Raw genomic sequence first — 15,386 nt, 5'->3', positions numbered from 1 at the left:
AATCCCTCCCCAGTATTAAAAACGTATAAAAACCTCCCCAAATTAAAAAAAATTAAATGTTTATTGGTTATTTTAAAGTAATTTTAAAAAATAAACTCACTCAAAAAATATTTTAAAAACAGAACCAACATAGCTTTGATTGTGAACATAGACCAACCCCTGCTTTTTCAGCTGAAAACGGAGTCTCTTAATATGAATTTTTAATAAATATGACTTGCTTAGAGATAAAAACTTAATAGCAGTAGAATACTAAATTCCAATAGTGCATCAAAATATTTAATAATTGACATGCTTAATTAGATAATATATACACATAAACAACACCAAAGATAATCACATAAAAACAAAATCCTATTCTTAGCTATGTAATGTAACTTAAGTTTTGGGTACTTCACTGGAAAAAATGAAAATGGCTTTGGGGTTAGTTTTCGGCTTTTTCAAATATTTAATGGAAACAGTATGCAGCTCTTTTGTAATTAAATGAACATTTTCTGAACATAAGTTTATTCCAGACTTATTCCAGTTGCATTGCATTGCAAGGCAATAAGATTACTGAAAAATACCATGCAGCTTGCCTGAATCTGTCATCAGATTAAAAGATATTAGTAGAGATTTTATAGAAGCTAAATGACAGTGTCCTTGAGGTAGTACTGACATTGACTCCAGCTGATACAGTTTTTGGTCATTAACATACCTTACTATGTGTCTAGAACAAGCTCTCCAATAATTAGAGCTGAATACACTATGATTTTTAAAATTAAATCATGCCTCTGGGAAAGAATCAGGAAATAGACAGCTAAAGGACTTTCAAGCAATTAACGAGAACTGTACTGTCAGGTTAAAAATTAAACATTGCAAAGTAGGTTAAAAGTTTCCTCTCTCAAAAAAAATGTATATTGACATAGAAAACAGTTCTCATGCTGTTGAGTGAAAGCAAAGGTGAGAATGGATACTTCTTGTTTATCATCAAATTAAGTAAATTTCTTTTCAATTTTTCATATTCTACACATACTCATCACTAAAAATAGTTTTTCGCCTCTTACAGCTTCAAGTTGAACCTCTCAAAAAATCTGACGAAGTTTAATTAAATATTACAGTGACACTGATCTTAGATAGGTAGGCAGAAGTGCAGCACTAAAGACTCATACTTTTCAGGTGACCTCTGCATTCATACATCTCTATTTCTGCTACTCCAGGCTGAACAATCAGAAACTGAGCCACTCAGATTTTGATTTCATTATATAAACCCCCCACACACACACAAGAAAGCCTAAAGCAACATATCAAATCCTATGCATCTTTCAATTAGCTGTTGTAGTCACCAAACACCCAATCAAATCATAATCTAGACCTTTGTATATTACTCGATGCTTTTACACCATATTCCAATTCACAGTTCCCTTCATATACCCAAGTATGAGAAACCTAGGATGAAGAAAAAACTTTTCCTGACTCAATTACAAGCATCACTTATTTTGATGTGCTAACAAATGGAGTCACAGGACACATTTAAAAACATGTTGCCGTGCTAAAACAATCAATTGGAATACCAGAATCAGTGCATTTTCCCCACAGGCCCAAGAACAATGAGACCTAATTTTGGATATGCGTATACAGAGATATGGATATAGATCATATTTACCAAGCAATTTTTTCCTCCTTGCAGTCAAAGCAGAAAAAAAATCAGAAAACTGAAGAGGAGCTCTCATGATATGGACTGTCCTGAGTTAAATTTTAAAGACTCATATATAACATCCCCAACATATCATCTTTGACTTACATGTAACAGAATTATTAATGGGAATTCTGTAACATTTGAGTTTATTTTATTTTGTTGTGTTTTCTTTCTAAACCTATCTCAAAATCATGATGAACATACTTGCCTTTACATATATTGTCTAGAAAGTGAACACTGTAAAACAAAGCATCTTGCAGAAAAAAAAATGTACTTTTGTGCATATTCATAACTGCCAGTGATCTTCAAAATGTCCCAAGTTAAATTAAAAGTAACTCTGAGAACTGAGGAACTGAGTTACACTTGTTCAGCTCTTTCTCTCCCCTAAACTTCATTCAATGTTCAAGTACATAACACGACAAGAGTGTGAAAGAAAATGCAGTGAATGGACCGTTATTCCAGGACCAGAATGAACATAATGAAAACTGGCAAATGTTCAACATATAAGTGAGCTCAAATTATGCATTAGTATTCTACATATCCAGAGACAGAAGGACGTCTTACTAATAAAATGAATCACTTTGCTTGGACAAACAAGGGCATACGGCTTCCCACATGCCCTAGAGGTCTGGAAGGCGGGTGGCTGCTGCACCAGCCTTGGGTGGACTCCACTGCCTTGCTTTAGCAGCTCTTGAAGAAAATCTCAAGGCAGACAAGAGTACACAGCCCTCATGAGTCCAAAAGCACGAAATGCACCTCTCTATCCCTGTTTTCCCTCACTCATCCCTGCTTACAAGTAGAAAAGGAAAAGTCAAAGTACAAAAGGAAAAGTCAGTAGCTAGCTTCAGTCAACTAGATTTCGTAACAGATGAATCCATGATAACTACTGATGAAAAATTATTCAGTAGAGAAAATAATAGGAATGGGAGATGAAAAACAGCCTAATGCATTTCTGGCCTATATTTCACATCAGAACATTTTCAATAGAATATTTTCTTGCTTATTTTTGGTCCTGCCTCCTAAACATCTAATTTAGATACTTGTTGCTGCAATTTCACTCCATTACTTAGATGTAATTTCCTTCCTCTTGGTAACATCCGTTTATGCATTTCAGAACCATTACTGTATTTCTCTTCAGCCTGCCTTTATGAGAGTTGCATTCTACCTGGGGAGCTATTATGAAGGCCATACATAACTTGATGTCAGAGAGAATTTTCAAACATTATAAATGCATTATTTAGGTTAATGCTACAATTCTGTCATTTTATTTTTTAAGGCATTTTCAGAAGTAAAGGGCAAAAATTTTTGGAATGCTGCAAATAAAACCCAACTACTACTAATAATCTTTTTAGTACTAATGGAACTCCATGTTTAGTCAAATGTAAGGACTGAACATCTAGCAATACGAATAGTTTATCTGTACAAAGCTTTTCTATAGTAGAACTAAAAATTACAGTCACAACAATAGTATTTGAAAATGATACATGACAAAACTATGGCCATTTCATATTCCTACACTACCAGTGACACAATGTATCCATTAAAACCCATGCAAATTTGTATCTGAACTATTTAATATAGACCAATATAGACTTGATTTATGTTTTCCATTTTGAATACATATACCTCTATCAATTACATTTAAGTCTGATACAATATATTTTGTCTTTATTGCATATAGCATTACCTTCCAACTCTACTGCTCTATATAAACCTAAGTCTGTAACAGCTCACAAAAACATAAATCTCATTAGCTTCAAGAGAGACATTCAAAACATGTGACAAAAGAGAAGCACAAAGTGCTTATCCTAAGCTTCTTAAGACACAACTTAAGATAGGTATAACACATAGAGTGAAGACTGGTCCCAAAAGGCAGGTTTTAAAACAATGCATGCATGAATTTTAGAGACCTGATTGTGAGCTTCACATATGACATGCACAGTCTATCATGTTAGGGCGACTGCTGGCGGTCAAAGACAGGTCCACAAGATAGGTGAAAATGAAAAAGAAAATTGATTCATTATGCAAATATAAGTTCAAATGTTTTTAAAAAAGTATAATTAAAAAAAAAAACCAGGAGGCATGCTAAACCATGGCAATTTTGACTTACAGTTTGGCACACACTTACTTGAAAATTAAAGCTGTACATGTGTATGACAACATGGATGGGTTGCATAAAACTGCACAATATAACAGAATGTTTTTTAACAGCAACAGAAGCAAATTCTTCTGTAACTACCCAGACATACACATGCAAATATTGTGTCTTTCAGCCTGATTAAAACCCTTTGAAACCTGGCATTAAATTACTTACAAGGTATTACCAATGAAGCCTTCAATGATTTATAAAGATTTCCACGATAAACCTCAAACATTTACATGATGCCCTAAATGTGTATACAAAAAGGTTTTGAAATTGTATTGGCACACAAGCTAAAAAAAATCTGGCAAACTTTTACTATTCACTACACTCTTAAATTTTCTGTTCAAGTTTTAGAAATAATTCTGCTTTTACTTTACTGTTATCATTAAAATAAGGCTTTAAGTTTCTTGGATAAATGAAAAGTTACCCAGAGAAATAAAATGCCAATGTTTTTGGTTGGTTTTTTTTTTTTTCCTAGTGTTGCAAATTAATTTATACTTGGTATCATTTACACAGGGGAAAAAGACCTTCAGCTCTGCCTGCACTGAACCTCTTTACCTGCTGCTCTGACAGACAATGCCACATCACAGTCTGGCTTCATTTTGAAGCCAGTTAAAATTTTTGTCCCCACTTCCAGACAAAGGCTGCTCTCAAACATCAAGCTGACTGCAATCATCAGAGTGTGAAGGCTACATTTACGCATACACGCATTATTTCCACTCAGTCTGTCTCATACATTGCTATTTCTGCAACTCTGTAGCAACTCTGTTTTCTTTATAGATTGCTGACTACAGATGCCCTATCCAATGTGATAATAAACCCAAGATTTCCTTGACAGTGTGAGTTTCTCTTTGAGGAGGGAGGGAGATGCTACAAGGCTGGATGAGCAGCCCAGGCATGTGCAAGCCAGCCCTCTGAACATTACAGAAACTCCTTCCATGCCAAAGGATGTGGAGTAATTAATCATCTAAAAATCAGTCACATACATTTCCATTAGTACCAGAAGGCCCTAACATATAAAAGTCATCCAAAGCCCATGTCCACCACTAATCTCCTATGAAATAAATGACATGTGTGTGGCAGCAGCAGAACCATGTGCAGTTGCTCCCACCTCCTGTCAGCTTCGTCCTGCTCTCATCCTGTGGCTGCAAGGCCACAGGGCTGGACCAGTGAAGCTCTCCTGAAGGCTCATTCTTCCACATATGAGAATGGACAGCTGGAGGCACTCAGTATCCCACAGAACACACACAGGACTTCAGCAAACTCTGAGTGATAAATTCACTTTTGTTACTTAAGTAATTACACAGAATTGTTGTTGAGCTTTAGAGATACAGCAGTCACGGCTGCAAAGTGATAAACAGAGGCCTTGTGCTGGGGTTTGATGTGCATTAGGTGGAGGGTTTATATAACAGCTTCCAAATTACACATTAACCTCAGAAGACTGGGAAAAGACAACCAGGATCAAAATGGTCCCCTTGTGGAAAAATTATGTAATACTTATTGAATTAAATCCTCCAAGGGTGTATCTGCCCAAAGAAGAGACAATTTTTCCCTGAAACACATGGAGGATGGAGAGCCATAAAACTAAAGACCAAACCCCACAAGGCTGTAAGTAACCAACTGACAGAGCACGGAGTTTAGAGACAGCTTCCACGTTCTGTTCATACCAAAACAACGGGCAGGGGGGCACTGAGATGCTGCCCACTCCTCCAAATGCCACAACAGAATGCCATTTGGTGTAGATTAATATACTGTTTTACAAAAAACATAAGAATGAAATCAAGAAATAAAGCGAAATACATCAAATTATCCGAGGAAATACATACAAGCATGCAGAACTAGAAAAAAAATAAAAGAGGGAGCAGAAGCCTATACCAGAATTTTCCCACATTTTACATGGTTAACCCAGTATTTTCCTAAGTGTGGCTACATTTAAAGTCTACTAAGATGCTTATTTTCATAGGTGCCACAACTACCCTAATAAGAACTTTATTTACAAATGCATAATACATCTCCTTATATGCATACCATAAAATACACAGCTTTTTACTTTTTTCTTGTTGTTTTAGTAGAGAATTTAATTCTTTCCCCTTGATGAAAAGAACATCGAAACAGCAGCATGGGAATACCTGTGTCTCTTTGGATGCTTTAAAGCTTGTCTACACACAAATAACTTGCAAAAATAAATCAAAGCAACTCCATCCTTACACCTGAATTCATTCTGGTACAGAGCCACTGTTAGATTGCAGTTAAAAGTGCTGTTGTAATTCCCAAATAAGGTGAATATACTGTATAGTACAACGTCTTCATGCATTTTGCACTGCCACCCAAAAAGAGTGGTACCACTGCACAGCTGCAATTGTTTCGGGAGAAAAAACAGGCACATCTCCTATTTCTCACTGAAACAGTCTTATGGGCTAAAAAATTAGATCTGGAACCTGCCACACCATCCCAATACTAATGAAAGAGTATGAACTTTATTTAAAAACCAAACAGTCTAATAAAATCAAAACTTTAAAAAACCCATCTGAAAATACCAATTAATTTAAGAATATGCAGACAACAGGACTGAAAAGGATTCAGTGCTGTTTACTTCTATTGAAAAAAAAATGGGAAACATGCTACGATCTCTAAACTGTCCCACTTGAAGTATTAGGACAGAATTAGAAGATATTTTTATAATAAAACAGAATGAACATGCTTATCACCTATTTCACAGAACTGCTTAAAAAGTTACATGCTGCAAAATATGACAAGCTCCTATTGCCCAATACACCATTCGAGTGTGCACCTCACTCAGAAACCAAGCTTACAACAGAACAAGGAAAATTATTCGCTAGAATAACCTCATTCATTTCAACAGAATCCTCACGTGAATAAAGTTACTCATGCACACACACAGATAAGGAAGAGGCTATTAGACCCCCCCCATCCCCTATGCATCCTACCACGACACCAAATGCAACCTGCTACGTCCCTCTCTAGCAGGTAGAAAGGGAGAGGGTAGGTGCTTGGCTCTCTCTCCCCACTTAATGCACCTGCTAATGCAGCTGAGCTGGAAAAGGTACCCCAGGAAAAGAATGAGTGCAACTTATTGAGTTCAGGGAACCAGGAAAACAAGTAGCGACTTGAAGCATGATTTCAAGTCACAACTGACTGTGCCGTGCTCCTCCACTCCTGTAGCTGTACTGCTCTCAGACTCAGCTGCAAGGTGCTAGCACAGCTCATTGTGAAACACCTCACTCCACGCAGTCCCGCAGAAACTTGGACTTTCGAAGTATTTCTTCCTGTCCTCACTTAAAGAATGTTCTGTTTAACCCCGTGTTTTCTAAGAAGATCCATGTAACTACTGAACATTCTGGATTTTCTTTTTTCAAATGCAGTCTCCGGTGCAATTCACTTATCATATAGACGCAGGTTGTTCAATTCAAGCTGTTGATTAAATACGCTTAACGACATCGATAGTTCCTCAGAAAATATCACAGAGAGTGTTACATTTATAAAGGCACACAGCCAGCTGGCATAGAGTACGAAATGAAATAATCTTACACTTTAAATATATTTTTAAAGGGAACTGTAACTTCTTGGGCATTTCTTTGCACTGCTTTCTGTATGAATATTCCAGTCCTGCATCCATGCATCTTACTGTGAAAGCAATGCTAATCTGCCATCACATTTACCTGTCTCCCTATGAAAACATAGTTTTCTACAGACCACCTGGATAAACTTATTTTACTGTAACTCTGGCAGAGACGCACTTCCTTCTCGCAGCCCCTGGAACAAGTGTTTACACACCGGGTGCTCAGGGAAGGGCAGGCGTGCGCAGACACGGGGATTTTACCGATGCCGATGCAGCTGTGTAACCCCCCGGGTGAGCCCTCATCACGCCGGGGCAGAGTCGTGCCCGACAGCCCGCGACCCCGCGGCGCGGACAGACCGGGACGGCGGGACGGAGAGCCACAGAGCTCAGCATCCTGCCTCGGGGGCTGCGGGCGGCGCCCCGGCCGGCGCGGGGCCTGCGGGGCCGTCCCGGGTGCAGCACGCTGGAGAGCGCCGGGCCGAGCCCGCGGCAGCCCCAGCCCCGCCGCCCGCCGAAGTTTGCGCCGGGCGAGGTGCGAGGCACCGGGGCCACCTCTCTCCCTCCCGCCGTGAGCCCCGCGCTAACCTGAAGTCGCTGTAGGGGTGGATGATCCAGAACCCCGCAGTTTTAACCCTTTCTTGCTCCTTCTCCACCGCCTTCTGGCTGCCGAACATGCGGAGGGAGAATTTGTTGACCCCCGGCTGCAGCATGGAGGTGAACTGCCGCTGCATGAAGCCGTACTGCCGCCGGGGTCCCTCGGCATCCTCGAAGCCCACCACGGGCTCCTCGCCCCCGCCGCCGTCCACTTTGAAGCACACCGAGTTGCCATGCTCCTTCACGCCGCCACTGCCGGGGCTGCTCTGGGCTTTCTCCGCCGAGGCCGCCGGCTTGGCCGGGAAGGAGTTAGCGCTGCCATCGTCCCGGCTGCCGGCGGAGGAGCTGCGCTTCCCAGCCTCCATGCTGCGGGGCGGGCGCACCCCAGCCGCGGGAGAGCGCGGGGAAGCCTCGCCGCCGCCGGTGCCCTTCAGCGGCGCGGCTGGGCTGTGCCGCCCTGAGCTGGGCTGGGCTGGGCAAGGCTGGGCAGGGCTGGGCTGGGCTGGGCTGGACTGGGGCTGGGCTGAGCTCCGCGCCGCCGCGCCGCCCGGCCTCAGCAGCGCCGCCGGCTCGGAGCGCGCTCCGCGCAGGGCGGGCACCGCCGCCCCTCGCCCGCCCCCTGCCGGCGGCCCCGCTCCGCCTGACATTGAGCGCCAAGTCCTTGAGGGGCCGCGCGGCGAGCGGGCAGCGCCTGAGGGAGGGGCTGGGGCCGAGCGCGGGCAGGGGACAGGGGACAGGGGCCCCCGAGCGCCGGGCCCGCGCCTCCGCAGGAGCACAGGAACACGCGTAGGTGGATGTTTCACCCTGAGCAAAGCAAGGGGCAAGGCGTGGGGGGGTAGCGTGCCTGTGCAGCCCGAGCGAGAAACAGTGGCCGGGAGTGATGCAGTGAGGCGTTTCCACGGGCTCGGCGGTCCCCTGGGAAGCCTCTGTTGCTCCTCGTGCAGCTGGCGGACTGAGAGAGGGCAAGAGGCGGGGGTCTGCTTGGCCGTGGGGTCGAGGGTGGCGCTGGGAGTCGCTGAGGCTTTGTGGGTTCGTCCTGCTCAGGGTGCGGTGTGTGTCCGGCACAGGGGAACATCGGGGCACCGTGAGGGAGCAGGGAAGGCCCTTGGCTGTTGAGTGGCATTCGTTTTCACAGACGAAGCTCATCGGTCCTGTTAGACACCCCCGCCAAGCGGCTCTTCCTTGTCCTTTAGCCTGGAGCGGGCTGCAGACGGGCCACGCGACGTGAGAGATGCTGCGAGCAGGGCTGGACCACCCAGGGATGCCGTTCCCGTCGGGAGGGCTGTGCTGCCATGGGCACCTGCCTTTTCTCCCCGAAAGGCGTAAAATGGCAGGTGCTCCCGAGTGCGTACACAACCTTTTCACGTATGCCAAGAGGTGATTTGGCCTTTGTTTGCATGTCAGTAGGAAACTGGAGTCCACATTTAGTTTGCTCCCCTTGACATTTAAGTACATAAATTATAATTTAGAAGCCCCTAAAAAACTTCGGCCCCTAAAAAGATGAAAAAAGCTGTCAGACAGAAAGGAAACAGTGGGTATTTCTAGCTTCCAGTACTCTACATACACTCAAAGGAAATAGGGTATATATTGCCTTCAGTATCTCTACAGACATTGTCCTAGTGATTGCAGGTTGTAATTGGAGAGCTCTGGGGTGAGGTAGGAGCTGAGAGAGCAAATGATAAGAAGCTGTTTGTAAACCATGAGCGAGGAGGAGCTTGGTCTCTGGTCTGAAAAATGAAAAATGCTGATACTTATCCCAAAAGCTATGAGGTTTTTTGGGTTACAGAATGATGGAGAATCAATATCTGCAGATATTACTAGAAGAGCTCTAGCATTATGTCTGCCTGCAAAAACATATATTACAGCATATACATGTAGGTCCTGGCCCTCCATTTAGAATAGGTTTGACATAGGTTTGTTTTTCACCCATTCCCAACACATTTTTCATTTTGCACATTAAAAGTAGAGTAGAAAACAATTAGTAAAGCCTCACAAGCTTGACTCTTGTATTTTCAGAAGCATTTTCCCCTTCATTTTTACATGCTTTGTCCTTTACATAACAGATGCTTAAATCTAGAAGAGAAACAGATGTGCAAATCTGCACCCCACCATTTGCACAGTGTCAATCTGGTGCATTGGGGGGCTATATTTCAAAGTGGGACCTGAGGGCTTTCCTCAGCAATTGCAGCTCTAACAGAATGTTTATGCCTAGTGCACTCAAACACACCATTTTCCATTGATGTTAATGACTTTAGTGTGGAAGATGTTAACATCATGCCAGTGTGGAAGAAGATGACAAGTACAGATGCACTAGGATGGATTGCTGAAGGCTGGGCAGCAACGAGGATAGGAAGGAATATGCTTGTAGAGTGACTGGTCAAGGGCTGACACACATAAACCTTCCCCGCCTGGAGTGACACTTTTCTGTAGGATTTTATCCTAAGACAGTGAAGAGTGTGTGCACAGCTGCTAATGGTTCATACGCAGCTGCTGATAGACAAAAACCTCCTGGTGTTTTATCCCCAAATGATTCCCCCTCCTTCCCTCATCCAATGTCTGTGACTATACAATAATTAAAAAGTAAGAAACTACTACTGTTTTGCACCTTTCTTAAAGAATTAACTCACATCATATTTGACAACAACCCAGAAAGGCAAGGGGTGAAAAGTCTAACTCACACAGTGCTTTTCCACACACCCAGACAGCATTCCACATCATGGGTAGTGGAACTGACAATTGCCATGTCAGTCGAATAAATGATGCAACCTCAGGGTTTCTGCTACTTCTTCACAACTTATTCCACAGGACTTTTGCATTCAGTCCTTGACCTGAATGGTCTTTGCCAGCATAACCCAGGACAGCAACAGCTAGTCATGTACAGGACAAAAATAGACCTGTAGTGGAGTAAATCAGAACAGTGAAATGGAGACATTTACAGCTGCAGTAAGCAGATTCTGTAGATCTGTACAAAGATGTACATTTTTTTAATTGGAGAAGCAATGAGCACTGGATTAATGGTGATGATCCTTCATTTATGGATGAGGAAAATTTTGCACAGCAAGAACATTCAATTTCTTCCTTCATGAAACTTGCTTTCACTTGTATTTAATGTCTCATTTGCCAGTATTTATCCTTACTTAGCATGGAGTGCAGGCCTACCAAAATGACCAGCCCTGCCTACCTTTCCCTCTTTTTACAACAGAAGAATCTGGAAGTGTTCTATTTCCCTTGGTGGCATTATATAGATATGACAGGGGTTTGTTCCATCAATGCCCTACAACTTAGGAGAAGTTCTTAAAGAAAGAACTTGCATTACCTGTAACATATGATTTTTTGCATGCTTTTCAAACACAGCATGTGTATAAACCACACAGGTATTTATCTCTTGGTAAAATTGAGATTTTGATATTTTCTGCTTCCCGTGATCAAACTTAAGATTTTTGTAACTTTTTTTCTGTATAGAAGAAATGTATACTTATTTGTACACATCTGAGTGGTATTTGTCCTAAGTATGGCCTAATTGACCTTAACAACTCAACATCTTGCAATTTTTAATAGCGATCCTGAGATGTTAGGATGAGAAAGCATTTTCATAATCTGTAGTTTTTCTTTGGGAGAATGGATTCTTCCAAATAACTGAACATTGTTTTCAGCCCAGAAATTTAACTCTCCTGAAACCCACTATCTATGCTTAGATGAGAGAATTTTGGTTCACATAAGAAGAAATAATAGAGGATGGTGTGTGGGAATAGTCCTGAAGACTGCACCAGGGATGAAAATGGTTGAAAGGTCACTTTAGCTGAAGGTATAGCTTGTTCTCTGTCAAGTTTTATTTTGATTTTGTGGCCATGTCAGGAGAAATACACAGAAAAGTGAAATTTATACATGAAATATATAATCAGTGCTAGCAGAACAAAAGGGGCACAAAATTGATTTTGCATCTCTTTGCTACATCCTAGATTAATCGATCTCTACTAAAAATTTAGTAAGCTGTTTTACTTGTCTGTATTAAATTATTTTTATTACTTATTCTACTTCATCAAAGTACTGTGACATCATTAGTTTCAGTGCTTTATATGACTCTGTAATGCTAATGCATACTAAGATTAATATAAAAAAAATTAATTTTCTTCTCTTCTGCCAAACATAGTAAATTTTTTATACCTGTAGTAAATTCCTCCTTCACTTTATTTTTTCATTTTGATATAACTTGAACATACACAGAACAGTTTGGCTGTAGAAATCAAAAAAAAAAAAAAAATAGCAGCCTGTGTACAGAGGCATATGTATTTGTTCAGTGAAGAAACTGGGGCACAGCCAAGCAACAAGACTTCTTTGAGATGACCCAGTAAGGTACACCTGACTGCAGAACAAAGCTGTTGTCTCTCAAGTTAAGGTTTCAAGCCATGTGAGATATTTTTAAGATTCTTTCTCAACACAAGGTCACCATCAAGTCAAATGGCAAACCAGGGTTAGGAAGGAAGGAAAATAGTTATATTTACAGTTATATAACTATGTCTGCCAGCTTAATTGAGGATTTATCTAGATTCATAATATGTGCTGTATTCCATGCCTGTTTGCTTGAGGTTTGCAATTAAATAATTTTAATTTGATCCTACCCTACTTATGTTACTTTCCATGCATATTTACTCACACATACTTATTGGCAATAAATGTTTTCAATAATACAGATTTTTTATTAATATTAGCCAGTGTTTATGAAGCAGGAAGAGTCTTAGCATTCTTTGAAGAAAACATACCACACAGCAATTGGAACTTCAACCATGAATGTTACCTGGCAGCTGTCCATATAGTTACTCAGGTTGTTTTAGTTGTTTTTTTTTAACTCTGTAGTACAGTTTGAATGTCCCCAGTGAGTACTGATAAATATGTAAATATGATCTAGGTGATTTCTGTTCTGGCCTGGTGCTGAGTGTTGGAAGTCCTACTGCAGCATCTCAGTGCTTCAGAACTGGATCAGTTCTGGAACAGGAGGGTAAAATTAAACCACAGAATATTCCTACTGGTTTTTACCCGCTCTCTGAAGTGTCTTTTATTTATGCAAATTACTTTCTAAATTTAATAGAATATTTGTGTGCTTTGAGTGCCTTATCTTTTTTGGAAGAAAAATACTTTAATGCCAGTGTTTATTATTTGTTTAATAAGCTGCCAGATCTTTATTCAACCCTATGGAGATATCATTGCAACAAAAGAAAAATAAAAAATGAAGAACAAATTCGAATTTAATTTTTTTTTAGTTGTATGTGTATTATTGTTTATTATTCTTTGCTAATGTCTGAATTGTTGGGTACCTGAAGTGCTTTAGAAATTATTAAGAAATTGCTTTCTCTGACAAATGTTCAGCTGACTGACTAAGTGGCTTTGATAAGACACTTCAAATTTTTACTATGTTAAAAATATTTTTTCTTGTAGTTTAAATGGAAATGTACCCCAAATAAATTGTATTTAAAATCATATTCTTAACAATAACTATTTTATGACTGTATTGCTTTGAAGAACTATGATTTGACACTACAAACATGAAGGCATTTCTGAGTAATTTTTTTATAAATCACAGTACTTGTTTCATACAATGCCTAATCCTGTGAACATTTCTAAAATTAGTGCATACAGATGTGAAAGGTCACATGTTACTATTCAGAGTGCTATATGCTATACTAGGCTCAAGTATTTGCAGCCTTGTACCCCTTCTCTGTAATACAAGAGAAATATAGTTTCTATAAAAATGTAAATACCATTAATTGGTCTGGAGTGTAACTTGACATTAGCAATAGCTTTTTTCTCCTGTTGCACACAGTGTTCCTATATAATTGCATAATCAATCCACAAAAGCAAGTCCTCGTGATTTAAAAATCTTTCCCTTCTGGAACTTCCAGAGAAAAATAAATAAGTGCTTTTCAAAACTTGTATACTTCAATAATGTGTGAATATCAGCATTAAACAGAATGACCTAATTGCCACCATCCAGTAACTAAAGGGAGTTTACAAGAAAGATGGAAAGGAAGTTTTTACAGGAGCATGTAGTGACAGGATGAGGGAAAATGGCTCATTTCCCTTTCTTCAAGCTGAAAGAAAGTAGGTTTAGGTTAGACATTAGGAAAAAGTTCTTTACTTTGAGAATGGTGAGGCACTGGAACAGATTGTCCAGAGAAGCTGTGGATGCCCCATCCTTGGGAATTGCTCGAGGCCAGGCTGGATGGGGCTCTGAACAACCTGATCCAGTGAAAGGTTCTCCTGCCTATGGCAGGGGGATTGGAACCAGCTGATCTTTAAGGTCCCTTTCAAACCAAACCATTGTACGATTCTGTGACAGATCCTACACTACCTTTTAAACAATTGTCTTTCCATGGCCCTGATTTTTCATAACTCAACCATCTTTTTGATCTTTCCACCCTAACTTTGCTCATGTCATCAGTACTGGTAGGATGCTTTTTGGGATAGCTGGAAAGCGCCATCTTGGTGACTTAGTTCATTAGTTAAAGTGAATAATGAATTATTAAATTGCAGATTAAATCCTGCAAGTTGCTGCCCTGTGTTCCTTGACTTAGTTTAAGTACTTAAGATCCCTCACCTCACAATCATATTTTAATGAATATGGATGCTATCAACAAGCAACATGCCTGAGTTGTGTCATCTATTCAATTCCTTATACAGTTCCTTATGCAGAGCCATGTCTTGGAGGACTAATATCTGTCTTTGATATAATATTCAGTAAATTGAGTGTACTGCTTTAGTGTTCCAGTTTTTTCTAAATTATAGGTGGGTCTTCAAGTTATTACCAAGGAATTTCACCTATTAAACCACCAATGAGGAAGAAAAACTGAAACCAAAGACTTTTGAAACAATTCTTTAAAACTACACTGCTTTTTACGACTTGCCAGAATAGTTTTTTAGAATTCTAACTATGGAAAAGTGTTTGTATTTTAATAAATTATTTTGGAAGAGCAGGGTGAAGGTTCTAACTCCTTAGATCAATGTTGATCTAAACATTCAGTTCTACCACTAAATAAAAAGAGATCCGGAGGAGTCCAGAGATGGTACAATCAGTAATCCAGAGCTATATCTCACTTACTGTCTTTAAGGTACCTACAAGTGTTCTGATTGCTCAGAGGTACTTTTTGTTACTTCTAGCTAGCTGTGCTGGCAGTAGGCACATTTCAATTACTAGCATGTATAATGAGAAGAACACACAGCACTATTCCCTGTTGATTGCACTGCCTCAGAGATGATGTCTAGATGGTGACATTGAACACATGACTCCGTAAGGATTGCCCCAGTTTTTGCTGTCAGACTTTCATTCCTCAGTTCACATGGGCAGCTTTCTTGCAGCTAAAGAAATCTCTGTTGCAGGGGAGGGGAATAAGCTATCACAG

At 40.5% G+C, this 15,386-nt stretch overlaps 1 protein-coding gene and 1 long non-coding RNA gene across 2 annotated transcripts in view; one reads left to right on the top strand and one right to left on the bottom strand.

Moving 5' to 3' along the window:
• HCN1 (hyperpolarization activated cyclic nucleotide gated potassium channel 1) overlaps window positions 1-8,538 on the bottom strand; it is a 194,306-nt gene extending 185,768 nt beyond the window's left edge. The window contains exon 1 of the mRNA XM_071425443.1: window positions 7,984-8,538. Within this exon, the coding sequence (XP_071281544.1) occupies window positions 7,984-8,357 (374 nt within the window). The 5' untranslated portion in view covers window positions 8,358-8,538. The remainder of the gene's footprint in view (window positions 1-7,983) is intronic.
• A 14-nt stretch (window positions 8,539-8,552) lies between these two features.
• LOC139589229 (uncharacterized) lies at window positions 8,553-10,470 on the top strand. Its single transcript, XR_011678976.1, has 2 exons — window positions 8,553-8,778; window positions 9,128-10,470. It is a non-coding gene; the product is annotated as an uncharacterized lncRNA (long non-coding RNA).
• Window positions 10,471-15,386: the final 4,916 nt, after the last annotated feature.

This window comes from Agelaius tricolor, unplaced genomic scaffold (assembly GCF_023055355.1).
Source record: "Agelaius tricolor isolate 1412-34295 unplaced genomic scaffold, bAgeTri1.0.p SCAF_4, whole genome shotgun sequence".
Taxonomy (NCBI): Eukaryota; Metazoa; Chordata; class Aves; order Passeriformes; family Icteridae; genus Agelaius; species Agelaius tricolor.
Note: the sequence above shows the minus strand (reverse complement) of the source record. Positions and strands in the feature narration are given on the sequence as shown.